The sequence below is a fragment of the Triplophysa dalaica genome, chromosome 2, assembly GCF_015846415.1.
Source record: "Triplophysa dalaica isolate WHDGS20190420 chromosome 2, ASM1584641v1, whole genome shotgun sequence".
Lineage (NCBI taxonomy): Eukaryota > Metazoa > Chordata > Actinopteri > Cypriniformes > Nemacheilidae > Triplophysa > Triplophysa dalaica.
The window spans coordinates 25,159,878-25,174,745 of NC_079543.1; the positions used below are offsets into that span (position 1 = coordinate 25,159,878).

General features: G+C 38.3%; 2 protein-coding genes across 2 annotated transcripts; one reads left to right on the forward strand and one right to left on the reverse strand.

The window, feature by feature from the left end:
* Positions 1-568: 568 nt before the first annotated feature.
* Positions 569-4,801, reverse strand: fscn1b (fascin actin-bundling protein 1b). Its single transcript, XM_056731030.1, has 5 exons — positions 3,381-4,801; positions 2,867-3,023; positions 2,302-2,423; positions 1,882-2,052; positions 569-1,798 (listed from the first exon to the last, which is right to left on the reverse strand). Exons 1-5 carry the CDS (start codon positions 4,210-4,212, stop codon positions 1,593-1,595), a joined length of 1,488 nt encoding a protein of 495 aa, XP_056587008.1. The 5' UTR covers positions 4,213-4,801; the 3' UTR covers positions 569-1,592.
* A 5,639-nt stretch (positions 4,802-10,440) lies between these two features.
* On the forward strand, positions 10,441-13,963 carry actb1 (actin, beta 1). The gene is made up of 6 exons (XM_056771754.1): positions 10,441-10,597; positions 11,567-11,691; positions 11,955-12,194; positions 12,522-12,960; positions 13,061-13,242; positions 13,327-13,963. Exons 2-6 carry the CDS (start codon positions 11,569-11,571, stop codon positions 13,468-13,470), a joined length of 1,128 nt encoding a protein of 375 aa, XP_056627732.1. The 5' UTR covers positions 10,441-10,597; positions 11,567-11,568; the 3' UTR covers positions 13,471-13,963.
* Positions 13,964-14,868: the final 905 nt, after the last annotated feature.

Genomic DNA, 14,868 nt, shown 5'->3' on the forward strand with positions numbered 1-14,868 from the left:
CTGTGTCTGTGTATTGCAGTCTTCTTGAGTTACGACAAGCCATGTTGTCACAATGCCAAGTCCTAGAAACTCCACATGGTTGAGATGGATAGAATAAGACAAGATAAATACCAAAACAGATAAAATAGCAAGAGGGAAAATGAGAGCTATTTAGTATATGAAAATACTTACTGATACTATAGAATTAGTCCTTTTGAACGTGGTTGTCTAGTTCAGCAGATGTAAAAAATGACTTCTGCTTACAGACAGTGTAATACATCACACCCTGCCCCGAATATTCAATCTTTGCCCTTGATATGACCTGTTTGATTTTCTATTCAATTCGTTTTCAATGCCATTGCCAAAATGCAGTTTGTAGAGTTTGTATTTTTATTATTTGATCTGACCTATACATTGAATAATTTTAATATAATTTAACAAAACATATTGCTGTTTTTTTTACATTGATTTGGATTTTTTATTACCGCATCGCTGTCCTACACAGCATCTTCGTAAACAAATTGATGATATTATATTATACTTTGTGTGAGAAAAATTCAAGAAAAAAGACATTACACATATTTTTTGTTTGCTTTTTGTTACTTTTTATTCATTTGTTTTCTTATGTTGTCCAGTTGTACAGTAAATGTCACATAATCAAATAAAAAACTGCATTTTCACATCTTTGCAGATCGTATCCCATCGAGAAAGGCACAAACAAACAATACTTTGTTTTTCTTCAACACATTCACATTGAAAAGCTTTGGCTGAAAAAGTGCAAATCAACATATCGATATGAAGCTAGTTACATCACAACACTGTTGTTCATGTAAGGGTTGTCTTCGGTACTATCTCAATACAACCAAAAATGGCCACAAACACAATACGACAATTTGACAAACAAATCATGTACATGATTTGCCTTGTGTGCATGTATGTGAGAGTTTTGTTCCTTTGGAAATCAGAGCCTCTCTCATATGAACAATGATATTTTTCTTCATCCTCTGAGCTGCTATTTAAAACCTGGCCTCATTACATTAGCAGTCTAAAACTGTTTTTGGAACAAACTCTTTGTCCCTATCTAAGACAGATACGTCAGTATGCCCATTTTGCATATGCAAACGATTGAATATTATGTAATACTACAATTAGATTTCCTAGTGACATCTAATAAAATGCAAAAAATTATGTCACAGAAGCATCTGAGATCTTGCTATGCCTTTGTGATGTTGCATAATAGAAGTTTTTCACTTCTTTAACATATCATTACATGTTGTCATTTTGAGACAACTGAGACTCAGATGTGATCAGTCACATTTTTCCAACAATAATCCAGTTTTAAAACAGCATATCATGTGTCAATTTGTGCTTCTTTTAAATTTTTGTGCATGTTTTTACTTCATTATGCAAAACGTTGACTCCATTCTCCACCATTGTGTTTTTAAACCATTAGACAATTCAGAGATGATTTAATATGTTGTGTGCTTTGCATGATGCATGTTATTATCTTGTGCTTGCGCTGTAGAGAATGCTTTATGTTTACATTTAAAGATAGTGTAAAGAACACACGTCATTTGTTTGGTGTGTCGATTTAAGACGGATGCCAACGTTACTCAGTATTCCCACAGTGTTGCGTTAGCAATGTCCTGACCGCTGGCTTTCAGCACCCCAGCGTGATCTCCCTTAAGATACTTGCCATCCTTTGTCTTAATGGCCACTTTATTATAATCACAGAACTCAAAGTGAAAGAAGACGGGCGTGTTACTACTGCTAACCACAGAACCGTCTGCCTCCACCGTCCAATACTTCCCCACCGAGTCTGAGTAGAGAAATAAAAAATCTTAAAAACTGCTTGACAATAATGAAGTCATTAAAACAAAATAGATTGTTTGTCTCACCGACCTCTGAGGCTGTAAGCATTGTTGTTGTTCTCTAATTGAAAGACGTCATAGGATGAGCGGTTGGAATCGAGGGTCCCGGTTCCTTGTTTGCGACAGCCTATAAAGCCGTGTTCCCCGCGCAGGACGATCAATGGTCTGTTGATGAGCTTCAACACAAACTCCTCATGCTCACCTAAAAGGTGGTAAAATCACACATATTTACAATCGTTTTTCCTAATGTGGGTGTCAAGCTTACAAAAACAATCATAAAGGAATAATGTGTTCCATTTGTAAATTTATTTTAAATTATGCCAGATAACTTCTTTTACAGTATTTTTGACAGCAATAATTGTATAGAAAACGTACAGCCAGGATATTTTGCTAAATGCTTCATAAAAGTAAATGTATATGGGAAGAACATGAAGTTGGTTTAAAGACTAACCTGCGGTGTCCACAGCGGCTGCCAGCTGTCCATTTTTCTTGGCTGCCAGGTATTTCCCATTACTGGCCTTCAATGCAACCTTTGACCCCTTCCACTCAAGGTCAAAGAAACAGTTGGATGCCCTGGTTAATAAAACGTGTACAGTCTGTTGAATTTAATCAATCAAAAATGTTTATTTTTGCAAAATAAACTGTTTGATGCAACCTAAGAATTACTTGTGTTAGTTTATGTCCGTCAAATACACTTGGGCTGTTCCATTAACATGCCCTTGGCTTAGTTCTGCTTCATCTGGGCTTTTAAAGGAATAGTTCACCCAAAAATGATTATTCTTGATGTTGATATTCTATCCATAACAGTAATCCATTCAGTCAGTCTTTTGAACCATCTTTACAAATGAATTTACTAAGTTTGAACATGTGTAGACTTCGAAATATGATTAAAATATCACAGCAACCCCATAACAAGTCCAAAAACAACACACAAACCATATGGGCTACTTTTATGGTTTTGGAATTTGAAAAAAATTCACATTTTGGGGTGACCTGGTCGTTTTTGTTAACCTTACTTGGAAGAGGCGGTACACTGGATGGCTCCACTAGGGGTGAGGCTCCAATACTTTCCACTGCAAGAGCGAAAGGCACATCGCTTTGTCTGGCTATCCATCTCCATCTGAAACACCTCCTGGTCTGACTCCTCATCCTGGTTTGCTGATAAATCCACCCCTAAAACATTCAATCACAATGTGCTTTCAGCCTGCAGTCTATAACAGTATACATTTCAACTTTTTGGAGAAACTGGGAAACACAAATTGAGAAAATGGAATTTTAGTCATAAATAAAATATAATCTACATAAAATGAAAGAATGAAAGAAAGAAAGAATGTGGGAGAAAGATGATGTAATCTCTTCTGCATTAGCAATAATCAGCCAAACCTCGTGGCCGTTTTATTCAAAGAGCATATACATGCATATGCAATTTTATTTAATTTAGGAAATGTGTCTATATTTCTATTCAAATTAATACGCTAGGCCTATATTTTGCAATGAATAATAAACATTTTCTTAATAATAATTCCGTACCCTGGCGCGTGGAAATGTTTCTCTCGTTGCTGGCCGTGAGCACAACCTGCCCGTGACTTTGCTCGAGGACAAAAAGCTCGTCTTTGCCGAGCCGCGCGCTCCTCCCGGACTTCATGGTCCCGGTGGGTCCCGTGGGCGCGATGTATTTTCCCGTGGCATCGCGGAAAGCGACCTTCCCCGCCCGAAACTCCAGCGTGAACCCGGTGCTGGTGTCCGGCTTGACCACCAGCGCGCCGCTGCACGCGAGAAAGCGATTGTCAGCGGTCTGCAGATGATACCGGTGATCCAGGTACACCAGCGTGAGGAGCGAATCCACGCCCCACGGCACGTCCCGGTCCACGGAGAGCTCGTTGCGCTCGGACAGGTGCGCGTACCGTTTCCGCGCGATGCTGTAAATGTTTACCTGCGGATGGACCGCCAGGTGCACGTTCCACTTCTCCGCGTGGGAGATGCTCTGCGCAAAGCACGAGATCCGGTCCTGGGTTCCACCCAGGTACCGCGAATGGGGCTCGGATTGCATTGACCACCGGCCGTCGTCGTGAGCGATGACGAGAAAGCGACAATCCGGGCCGGGTTTCTCGCTGTCCGCGGTCACGTTGCCATCCTTGTCGGTGGCGAGGTATCGACCCAGGTGGCTTTTGATGAACACGGCGTTGGAGTCTCCGTGATCCCCGGACTGTGCGAGGGTCCACACCTGCTTTTTCTTCATGGAGGTCGCAGACGCATTGATTTTAAAGCCGAATGTCTCCGCTGTGAGGTATTTGTTGTCGGCATTTATGAGGCCGAACCGAATCACCAAAATCTCGCCTAAACCTTCAGAAGACATGGCCATGCTGTTAGGGCGTTACGGTTCGGTGAAAATTGGTAACTAGCGGTTCAGAGTGGGTGTGACAATGATACAGGATGGCGCGTAAGAGAGGATGCTGAGAGACAGAGAGATTCTGCAGAGTGAGAGAGAGACCGTGTGCGTTTCGTGTCAGAATGTGACAAGTAGGCTATAAATATAAAGTTGTTTTTATCTTAATTGTATTTCTTTTTTTTATTTCATACTTGTCGCAAAAAGTGACTTTACGCAGTAAAATGAACTGCAGACATGCACCGTTATACTCACGTCAGCATCTACTCTGTTGCTATGGGAAGAAAACACCTTATCTAGTCTACTCTTATATTTAGATTTTTTATCCATTTTAAATATGAATCAAATTGATAAATATTATAAGTATGTTAGTGTTAACAAAGGGAGATTTGTCTGTTGTAAAAACATGCAGTTATAAACCGTGACCTTAATGGTTAATTTAGTCGTATGAAATTATTTATTTGAATAAAATGAAACATCGCAGGTTGATCTTTATAGAAATTAAGAGCAATAGGCAACATGACAGGTTAACCACAAATACCAAAAAACAATATACATCATTTTTAAAATCATGAATTTAATGGGCATTTCTAATTCAAATCAAATTGCAGTTGGGTTGTTCTGATTTAGTAATATTAACTCAAACAATACAGCTAACTAACTAACACAATAAAAAAACATAATGCATAAAAAAATTATATTTGAAATGTAAAAAAAGGGATTATCTGTTTTTGCAAATAAACTCTTCAAATATGTTCCATATTTGATTACATTTTGTCTTACGAATACCTTAATTTTACACTACAACTGTTATAAAAAATATACTGCTTAAGGAGCAGAAACAATGTACAGAAAATGATAAAGTATGTGACTAATCAGTACCCGCCTGAGAACATACTATACGGAACCTGAGGTATTTATAACAATGAAAAATAAGTATTATGTCTGTGCACCCAACCAGGTTCACTGTTCAGCTGAATTAAGAGAGGATGAAGGAAACAGGAACTTGCAAAGGTTATTTTCAGGGCAAACAACAGCTTTCCTCTTCCTCTTCTAAAGGGCAGTATACTGAATGAGTCCAGATGTATATTAATCTTTTCATTAGTGTTGTCTGCACATCTTAACACATGAAAACATCGAGAAGCATCAAAGCGGAACAGTAATTGAATTCATGACAATTTTCTTTTATAGATGTCACGCCTCAACTCAACATGTAAAATGACACGTAAGATAAATAAAATGTTTTTATTAAATGATCTTATTTCTTTTCATAATAATTAAAAATGCTTTTCCCATCTCATGATTATGCATTCTGACGTATTAAAGAATATCATTTGCAGAGTCCTTCCTTTGCAGAAGGGAAACGATAACAATCTTTTTCAATTGTGTGGAAGATGAATTTGGATTAAGGCAAAGCATTGCACGTTACCATATTTACACTAAAGTGATGTGTTTCCCGAAAAGACAAAGCCTAAGTAGTCTAAAAAACTGTTAGGTTGCCTTAAAATATGGATAATAACAAGTTCCAGTGTCTTGATAATCCAAACACTTAGCCAAAAGCTATACATTTTAGATTTGCCTCCAGATTCTGAGCTTCATCTGTAAAGGCAACAAATAAGGTCATTTAGTCAGATATTTAAACAATTTGCAGCAATTTATAGAAATATTGGTGTATTCCTGACCTTTTTTGGCTATTTGAGTGTTAAAGGGACAGTTTAACCATAAATAACAATCTTTTTATTATTTATTCACACGCATATTGTTCAAAACCTTTGTATGTCTGTTTTTACATTTGAACACAAAAGAAGATATTTTAAAGGCAATGTTTTTGTGTACACACAATGGATGTCAATTGAGGACGATGTTGTTTGGTTACCAGTGTTTTTCAAAATATCCTCCCTTGTGTTCTGCAGAAGAACAAAGACAGGTTTGTAATGACACGAGGGTGAATAAATTATGAGAGAATTTTCAGTTTTGGGGAAACTATTCCTTTTAGCAAGGTTCAGGAATGCTCATTTAAAAAAAAAAAAAAAAAAAGATACCTAACAGTCAGAAACCAAAAAAGTCAGAAATATGGGTGGACTTTTTCATACTGGAGTTCACCGGGGGTTATATGCAAATGATCAGATCTCATGAGATATGGTTAAAAGGTTAAAAGGCATCTTTGGAACCCTAGGAAACAGTGTGTCATGAAGGTCACATTTCTTGCATAAGTCTTAAATAAAACCTGACTGTAACCTCACAGACTCAACAGCTCTCTCTGCTGATGATATTGTAAAAGTTAAAACACAAGAAAGAAATACATAACATACGAGAAGAAATTACCAAAAATTACAGATGTTTATGCTTTCATTTAAAAAAAAATATTCGAAATTTGGTATGATGGAATTTGGTGATTTTATATCCATGCAATAGAAGTCAATGGAATCCAGTGTTATTTGGCTAAAAGAGTTCTTCAAAATATCTTCTTTTGTGTTCTGTAGAATAAAACAAAGTCATATAGTCATACAAGTTTGAAATTACGTTTTTATTGAATAATGCTCTTAAAGTCAAATCAAATAAGTAGATTTAAACACTGATTTTCAAAAGTTTTACAAAAAACTGCATTATAGTACACACAACATGATCAAAGATTGTTTTCTTCTATATCATGCATAGGAAAGGTCGCAATAGATGATGTTTTTTTAAGACTTTTACTGCGTGTTCTAACACATATACATTCCTGAAATGACAGCCACCCGGGGACTACCTGCTTTTCCTTATTTAGTGTGTAAAATCAGGGAGCTCACCTGGTTCACAATGAGTGCACTGTGTTGCTTTCGTTACCTCATGATAGTTTCCTATTTTACATTGTTCCTAATTAGGGAATAATATGTTTGATTCTACCCTGCTTTAAAAAAAACGTCAAAAGCTATGTAGTACATCCATCAGAACTTACATTACATTACCTTACAAAAGTCAAGCTGAATTACCTCCAGTCAACTCTAGCGGATTTGGTTGTATTTCCATATTAGGAGTCTACCTGTTGCTGTTGCCTAGCGTGAGGTGCATCCATCAGTCCATCCTATCAGAGTTTTGCATATGAGTGTCTGTGTTACCTGTCACTGTTTCCATATAGGGTCCTCTATCTGTTGGGCGGAGACTTAATGTATCAGTACACCAACTACTATAGAAGGATATTTAATAGTATCTCTATAGTAAGTATATGTATAGTTATTGTATAGTGTTTTTACTCACTGGTATGTTGTACAGTAAGGGATAAATGTTGGGTTTAAAATAGCAAAGAAAAACAAACCGAACAATAATTGTGAGAAAGAGGGATATCACTCAAACACTCACTCACTCATTTCTCATTTCCGCTATAAGAGTCACATGACACAGCCATGGCGTTCCAAAGTACCATGTGACTCACTCAAAGATTACCTTATAAGGAGATTGGATGAAAATCTCTTAAAGGGGCACAACCTCTGAACAGTGTCTCTGTAAACAAGACACAACACAAAGGTTATCTAATAAAATAATAAAATCGGGTGACATGACAGTTTGTGCTACTGTATGTTTTCTTCCATATACGGCTGTATAGAGAAAATATATGTTTATGTATCTTATTTGTTCAAATAAAAATGCTGCTCAATCTAATAATTGAATTAAAAGCATGTATATACACAATTTACATAAATGTACTACTCAATTTACCTGTTGAATAATTTTGTTTTTCAGAGTGACCTGAAATATGCTTCATTCTACAAGCACACACAGGCTACCAACTGTGACTTCCTCTCAGATTTGTCACATTGTGCCGTAGTTGTAAGACTTGTCCTGTGTTGCTTTTCCTCTTCCTCTTTTTGTTTGAAACAACCTTATAAGGTCTTCAGTAATCTGCTGATGAAAGAAACACGATGGAAACCAAAACTGATCAAATACCATAATAAACACTGTATAGCACTACATATCAACACACCCCAACTCTCCACCAACAGTTGATACTCACACATTAACGTGAGAACATTGATTTGATAAATAATGTGGCAATGTGGTGGAACTCTGACTCATTAACCTCTATGACTAACATTATCTTGAACTTCAGGTATGGAATTAAGCTGTTGAAATCATGGTAGACTCATGTGGGCCATAAACAATCAAACTGTGTCTGTGTCAATGTGTGTTTTGGGTCAAGCCCACCCCAATGCATTGGATGTCATTGCAGTTAGAAGGATTAAACGCAAATGATGTTATCGCAACTTTAGGTTTACAGTTGACAATTAGAATCTAGACACAAATTTGAACATTGGAATGTTAAATAGCTATTTAACATTTTGGTTGTCTAGTTTTGGTTTTGGTTTCAGTGCTGTATTGATGAGATAAGACAAGAAATGCAGAGTGGTCAAACAGGCTTCTACATGTCCATGCATTCTAAAGGAAACACATACCGGGATTAGCACTGTTTTCGGCACTCAGGCACCACACAGACAGGATTATACCCATGGTAGCCATAGTTCCAGTATAATAAAGTATTCCTTAAAAAGGTGATTTAGAACATTCCTCATTCTGTTATTTTAGCCACAATATTTTGTAATCGTACAAACATTCAAGACTTCCATGTAATATTAAACAGTATTATACGCTTCTATAAAGTAAATGCAAAGTGTACTATAATTTACCCTAAACCATAAAGAGCATATATAGTCGTGTCCAAAAGTGATGTCCAACTTTGGATAATTAACGTCTTTACCTTACATTTTATTTAAATATGTTATTAAAAATGTATGAAAAACCTTGCATTCATGTTGCATAGCTTTGCTTGGAGTGTAAACTGAAGCTCAGCTTTGAAAAGAATTAAAGGTCAACGCTTTGACAAAGCTCACTTTTGCAAGGCAGCCAAGGCCTATGAGACTGGCTACAAAACATTTGTGGATCTTGCCAAATAATTGTGTCCAATACACATTTTGAAAGCTTATGACTTTCTTCATTTTGTACAATGCTCTTCACGTTTTAAAGGTTTACTCTAACCTAAGGGGGCATTTAAAGCAGATACTGTACAAACGTGCCCCCCAGGCATAACTTTTAGCCGCTCCTGAATGCGGCTAGGAAGAGGATGTGTGAAACGTAATCGGTTATGACGTACTACGCAAAAGCCGGGTTCACCGGAAGTGCTCCACAGCAAGCCCAGTGCTAGCGAAGCGATGGTCGTGGCTTTTTTGTAATCCCTATCGTTTGAATCAAACCGATTATAACATTTTTATGCCAGAAATAGTCAGTTTGGGAGTGGCAGTGTCAAGGACGACGATGCATAGGATTGACGTCAACCTGACACGAAATCGTGTTTCGCGTTCATTCCTGCACTGAGACGAGCATCCGTGTACAGAATGTCTTCTTTCATGGTTTAGCAAAATGCAAACGGGCCCAAATGATTGTGTACGAAATTGGCATGCGATTACACGCGAATCGTGCATTATCAACCATTACAAACGTTTTAATAATAACGTACGTAAACTGTCAGATCAGAATACCTTGAGACATTTTCTGTACTTGAAAAGAGCCACGCCCACATTACTAATCTAACCCAAAACGACAAAACAGCAATAAAATAAATCATGAATGCACTGTCGAATCGAGTGTTTTTATTAAGTGGATCTTACTTAGTAATGTAGCATGTCAAATAACTTGACTGGTGGTCAGCTCTTATATTGGTGGCATTACTGTTCTGTCAGTATTATGTAGTTTAAATTTCATAACAAGCAGGTCAAATGATCGATTATAGTAAATGTTTTAAAGAGTTCATGTATGTGCCAGTGTGCCCATATGTTGTAAAAGGCAACATGTCGTCTCATACGTGTATCCTGCGATTGCTGTACCCCGATTACGAATGCTATGAAATGAATCTAATTCATTAATTACAGGCAGTTGTGTTAGTTGTTCAATAGTTACATTATATTCACATTATATTACATTATATTATATTCGATCATTCCGCACTCAAAAGCATAAGAACAATCCCGTAGCTGCCCCCAATTCCCAAATATTTAAAATATCCTTAGATTTAGCTATTTAAACATAAGAACAGATATAGTATTATGATACGCAAACTCGACTGGTCAGTCTTTATCTTTAAACTCTGTAGCATTAGCCTTTCGGTATCGAGTCGAAACTTGAATTTCAAGCAATAAGCTTCAAACTCGCCAAGTGGACGACCATTGGCCAATCAGATCGCTCGATGCCGAAAGTTTACCTTATATGGATAGAGCCGGCCGCCGCACAGAGTATAAAGCTGTGACCCGCGTCAAGCTCGACATTGTGAGTTTTCAGTGCACGCTGAGAAGAGCTTTCTTTCCCTTGTTCACAATAACCTACTAATTCACAGGTGAGAATGGCTTTATGAATTACATTGTTTTAAATATTTTCACTGCACTGTAATATATTTAAATTAGCTGCACATAAAAAAAGTGGACCGATTATGTTGACTTTAAATGACGTTTTTGAAAATGTAACGATTAAGGAAACCTTAACTACGTCTGATGTTCTTTAGTGAAGCATTTATTATACGTTTCATTGTTTGGTTTTTAATGTTCTTTACTAAATAGTCAGTTGTTCATTGTTTTATTGAATTGGATTGTCGAGCTTGCAGACTGAAACTATAGGGTTTTGACCAACAGTTGTTGTCTTAATTTTGTGTAAAGTTTAATTCAATTCTGTTGTAAAGTTAACGTTTAGTCAATGTTCTTTATGGCTCTGCTGATAGTATGAATGGTGGGTGTGGCTACTACACCGGCGTAGAGCTTTTTGTAGTTCACGTTATGCGAAATGTTTGAAACTAAATGGACTCTTTGATGTATATTGAGCGTTTTCTGTCGAGTGTTATATTGCGGCAGTGAAACCTAAGCGGCATGTCACTTGAATAGTCATCGCTTAAAAGCATTGCGGCTTGCATATATATGCGTATATTATCTAGGGTTTCCCCAGTGTATCAATTCCTCTCTCACTTAGGCAAATCAAGGGATTATTTATGCGATTATCGGGCGTCCTTGGACGTCTTTTTGTAAGGCACCGATTGACGTCGTTTTGTAAAGCGCTTATCTCGGCCTTTGAAACTGGGAGTGGTCGTGTCTATTGGTTAGAATCCACGCGCTGCATCGGCGGCATTGAGCTGCTGAAACTTATTGCCATATAAGGCAATAGTGAGTCTCCCTGACCACTTCCTTTGTCTCAAATCGCTTGGTTTCAAACCCTGCGCCTTTGCGCCGCCTACAGGCCAGCTGGAGCAACTGCAGAAGTAGTTTTGCCTCTCACAGGAGAGATCACCATCAATTTAACAATTTTATCTGCTTTACAGCCATGGATGAGGAAATCGCTGCCCTGGTCGTTGACAACGGCTCCGGAATGTGCAAAGCCGGTTTTGCTGGAGATGATGCCCCTCGTGCTGTCTTCCCCTCCATTGTTGGCAGGCCCAGACATCAGGTATGATCATAGTTCTTGTTATTAGTATTTGGTACTTAAACATTTAAATGATGGCTTAATGACATTTTTACACATTTTAAATGGCAGGTTCTTTGAAATATGTCAATTCCAGTCCGTTTTCTGTTTGCATTGTGCCTTAAGCATCAATTAGTGTCAAGACTCTATTTTAATAATTAACAGATGGAATAGCTTGCCTTTACCCCTTAAATTTATGCTCTTTTATTAGTATATGAAAAGGTGTCTAATTTTATCTTTTTTAACAGGGAGTGATGGTTGGTATGGGACAGAAAGACTCCTATGTGGGAGATGAGGCTCAGAGCAAGAGGGGTATCCTTACCCTCAAATACCCTATTGAGCACGGTATCGTGACCAACTGGGATGACATGGAGAAGATCTGGCATCACACTTTCTACAATGAGCTGCGTGTTGCCCCTGAGGAGCACCCTGTCCTGCTGACAGAGGCCCCTCTGAATCCCAAAGCCAACAGGGAGAAGATGACACAGGTGTGTATTCTTTATACTCAGTTTTTCCGTCCCCTTTAATGGTCGGACTTTTCTGTTGCTTTATTTCCTTTGTTCATTTCCTTCCTATGCATTTCCTCTCAGGCTCTGTTTCTCTGCCATGATCTCCTATTAGGAGGTTTAAAAGGTTTATTCTTTACTTTATTTTCTGCATGGCAGCTCTTTAACACTAGTTTTAACAGTTCTGAGTTTTCAGCATGTTGTGTTGAGGAGGTTTGCCTGCTCAGTTTTGCTCCTTTTGTACTTGTTTGTTGCTTTTTAGTTTTAAAAAGGTGGTTTAACTGATAAAACTCTGGTTCTTTCTTGCAGATCATGTTTGAGACCTTCAACACCCCTGCCATGTATGTGGCCATCCAGGCTGTGCTCTCTCTGTATGCTTCTGGTCGTACTACCGGAATCGTGATGGACTCTGGTGATGGTGTTACCCACACCGTGCCCATCTATGAGGGTTATGCTCTTCCCCACGCCATCCTGCGTCTGGATCTGGCTGGTCGTGACCTGACTGACTACCTGATGAAGATCCTGACCGAGCGTGGCTACAGCTTCACCACCACGGCTGAGAGAGAAATTGTCCGTGACATCAAGGAGAAGCTGTGCTACGTCGCCCTGGACTTCGAGCAGGAGATGGGTACTGCTGCCTCATCTTCATCCCTGGAGAAGAGCTACGAACTTCCTGACGGACAGGTCATCACCATCGGCAATGAGCGTTTCCGTTGCCCTGAGGCTCTCTTCCAGCCTTCCTTCCTTGGTGAGTTTTGTTTAATTTTATGTAGTCTTTGATCTTGGCAGATTTCTGCATATTTCCTGGTCATTAAAATGTATTAAACTAATTTGTCCCTTCCTTATAGGTATGGAATCTTGCGGTATCCATGAAACTACCTTCAACTCCATCATGAAGTGCGACGTTGACATCCGTAAGGACCTGTATGCCAACACAGTGCTGTCTGGTGGTACTACCATGTACCCTGGCATTGCTGATCGTATGCAGAAGGAGATCACTTCCCTTGCTCCTTCCACCATGAAGATCAAGGTGGGTGCCCATAGCACTTGATGGTTTACCCAATGTAGTTGCACTTTTGGCGAATGTTTGCTAACTTCTATTCTCTCTTTGCAGATCATTGCTCCCCCTGAGCGCAAATACTCTGTCTGGATTGGTGGCTCCATCCTGGCTTCCCTCTCCACCTTCCAGCAGATGTGGATCAGCAAGCAGGAGTATGATGAGTCCGGCCCATCCATTGTCCACAGGAAGTGCTTCTAAACAGACTCTTGCCACCACACCTGGCCATGCAGCAGGATTTAAATGAACGACCAACCTAAACCTCTCGGATAAGATGACATCAGCATGGCTTCTGCTCTGTATGGCGCATTGACTCAGGATGCGAAACTGGAAAGGGAGGTAGTTGTCTTACAGGAGGTGCTTTCCCCGAGAGGACTTCAATGTACATTTCTTCTTTTAGTCATTCCAGAAGTGTCTACCACTTTGCCCTCGTCACAGTGGGCCTTCATGACTTGTTATAGTGTTTATGTAAATTATCTACTCTATACATTGTTTTTCTTTTTTGTACTTCAGCCTTAAACTTGGCCCAGTTTGTTATTGTTGCAATGATGGGGAAAGCTTTACCTTTTTAGTGAAGATCTTGCAGGACTTCCCAAGGCCATGTGAATGAGGGTTGTCCCCTGCCTATGTGAGCCAGGGTGTCTCTGTACACTGACAAGTGAACCCAAATAAAACGTGCACATGTAAAACCACAGTCTGACTATTGTCCTTCTTATTCTGCTTAAACTTTGTCACCAATGTGAAGGAACCATTGCTTCAAAAGGGCTTAAATTATTTGGCTTTGTTAGCTGAATCACTTTCTACAAGTCCAAATACTTCATTACTTAAATAAAACCCTTTTCTTTGTCTCATCCATAAATCAGCCAGGAAAAGTTTATTTCCCCAATATTTTAACTATAAATTACACAAGTCAAGATCATGAAATCTCATAGCACATTTTGACCGGTATGAATCCAAAGTTTAGCATTATTGACCCCCGTAGGCTACATATGGTAGGCAGTATATGATTGACCCTCTAGAAAGCTGCTTTCCCATTTCTTGCCAGTACCCTGGTCTAATTTATCCCTTTCATAAACCTTTTTGGAGACTAAAGTCAAACTACCTCACAGCACTATTCTATGAAATTGTGCTGGTAATAAAGTTAGAAACTGATACAATTTTGTGATGTCAAAGCATGACCAATTTGGTAGACATGTTTGATTTTACGTGTAACTTGTCTTTCAGTGGGCTTAATTTAGTAAAATCTTCCATATAACCTATTAGATGGGTCATAAACAGCTTGGGTATCTTTTGGAGTACTCTTATTATTATTTTTATCTTGCCATTTGGATTTTTTTGTCTCCAATATTTAGAAAACTTAAGCATTTGCTTATAAATCCTGCCTTACCAATAAAATAAACTCAATTTATGAACTGAAAATGACACATGCACCTTCTGTAAGTGAAGATTTTATTCATTTTTGTAAACTTTCTTAACCCATTTTAAAGGATTAATTGTATATAAAATATATATGAAATAAGATCATACACAAACGTAAAATAAAACATATATTCACAAATGGTTCTTAAAACGTTAGGCAAATGTATTTAATAAGCGGAA

What these genes read in the sequence shown, in the direction of transcription:
- actb1 (XM_056771754.1), top strand. Translation starts at nt 11,569, where the DNA reads ATGGATGAGGAAATCGCTGCCCTGGTCGTTGACAACGGCTCCGGAATG. An exon ending in TTGGCAGGCCCAGACATCAG is followed by an intron (nt 11,692 to 11,954) that starts GTATGATCATAG and finishes CTTTTTTAACAG; the next exon opens with GGAGTGATGGTTGGTATGGG. An exon ending in CTTCCAGCCTTCCTTCCTTG is followed by an intron (nt 12,961 to 13,060) that starts GTGAGTTTTGTT and finishes CCTTCCTTATAG; the next exon opens with GTATGGAATCTTGCGGTATC.
- fscn1b (XM_056731030.1), bottom strand. Translation starts at nt 4,212, where the DNA reads ATGGCCATGTCTTCTGAAGGTTTAGGCGAGATTTTGGTGATTCGGTTC. An exon ending in AAACATTTCCACGCGCCAGG is followed by an intron (nt 3,024 to 3,380) that starts GTACGGAATTAT and finishes TGAATGTTTTAG; the next exon opens with GGGTGGATTTATCAGCAAAC. An exon ending in CAGTGTACCGCCTCTTCCAA is followed by an intron (nt 2,424 to 2,866) that starts GTAAGGTTAACA and finishes TTTATTAACCAG; the next exon opens with GGCATCCAACTGTTTCTTTG.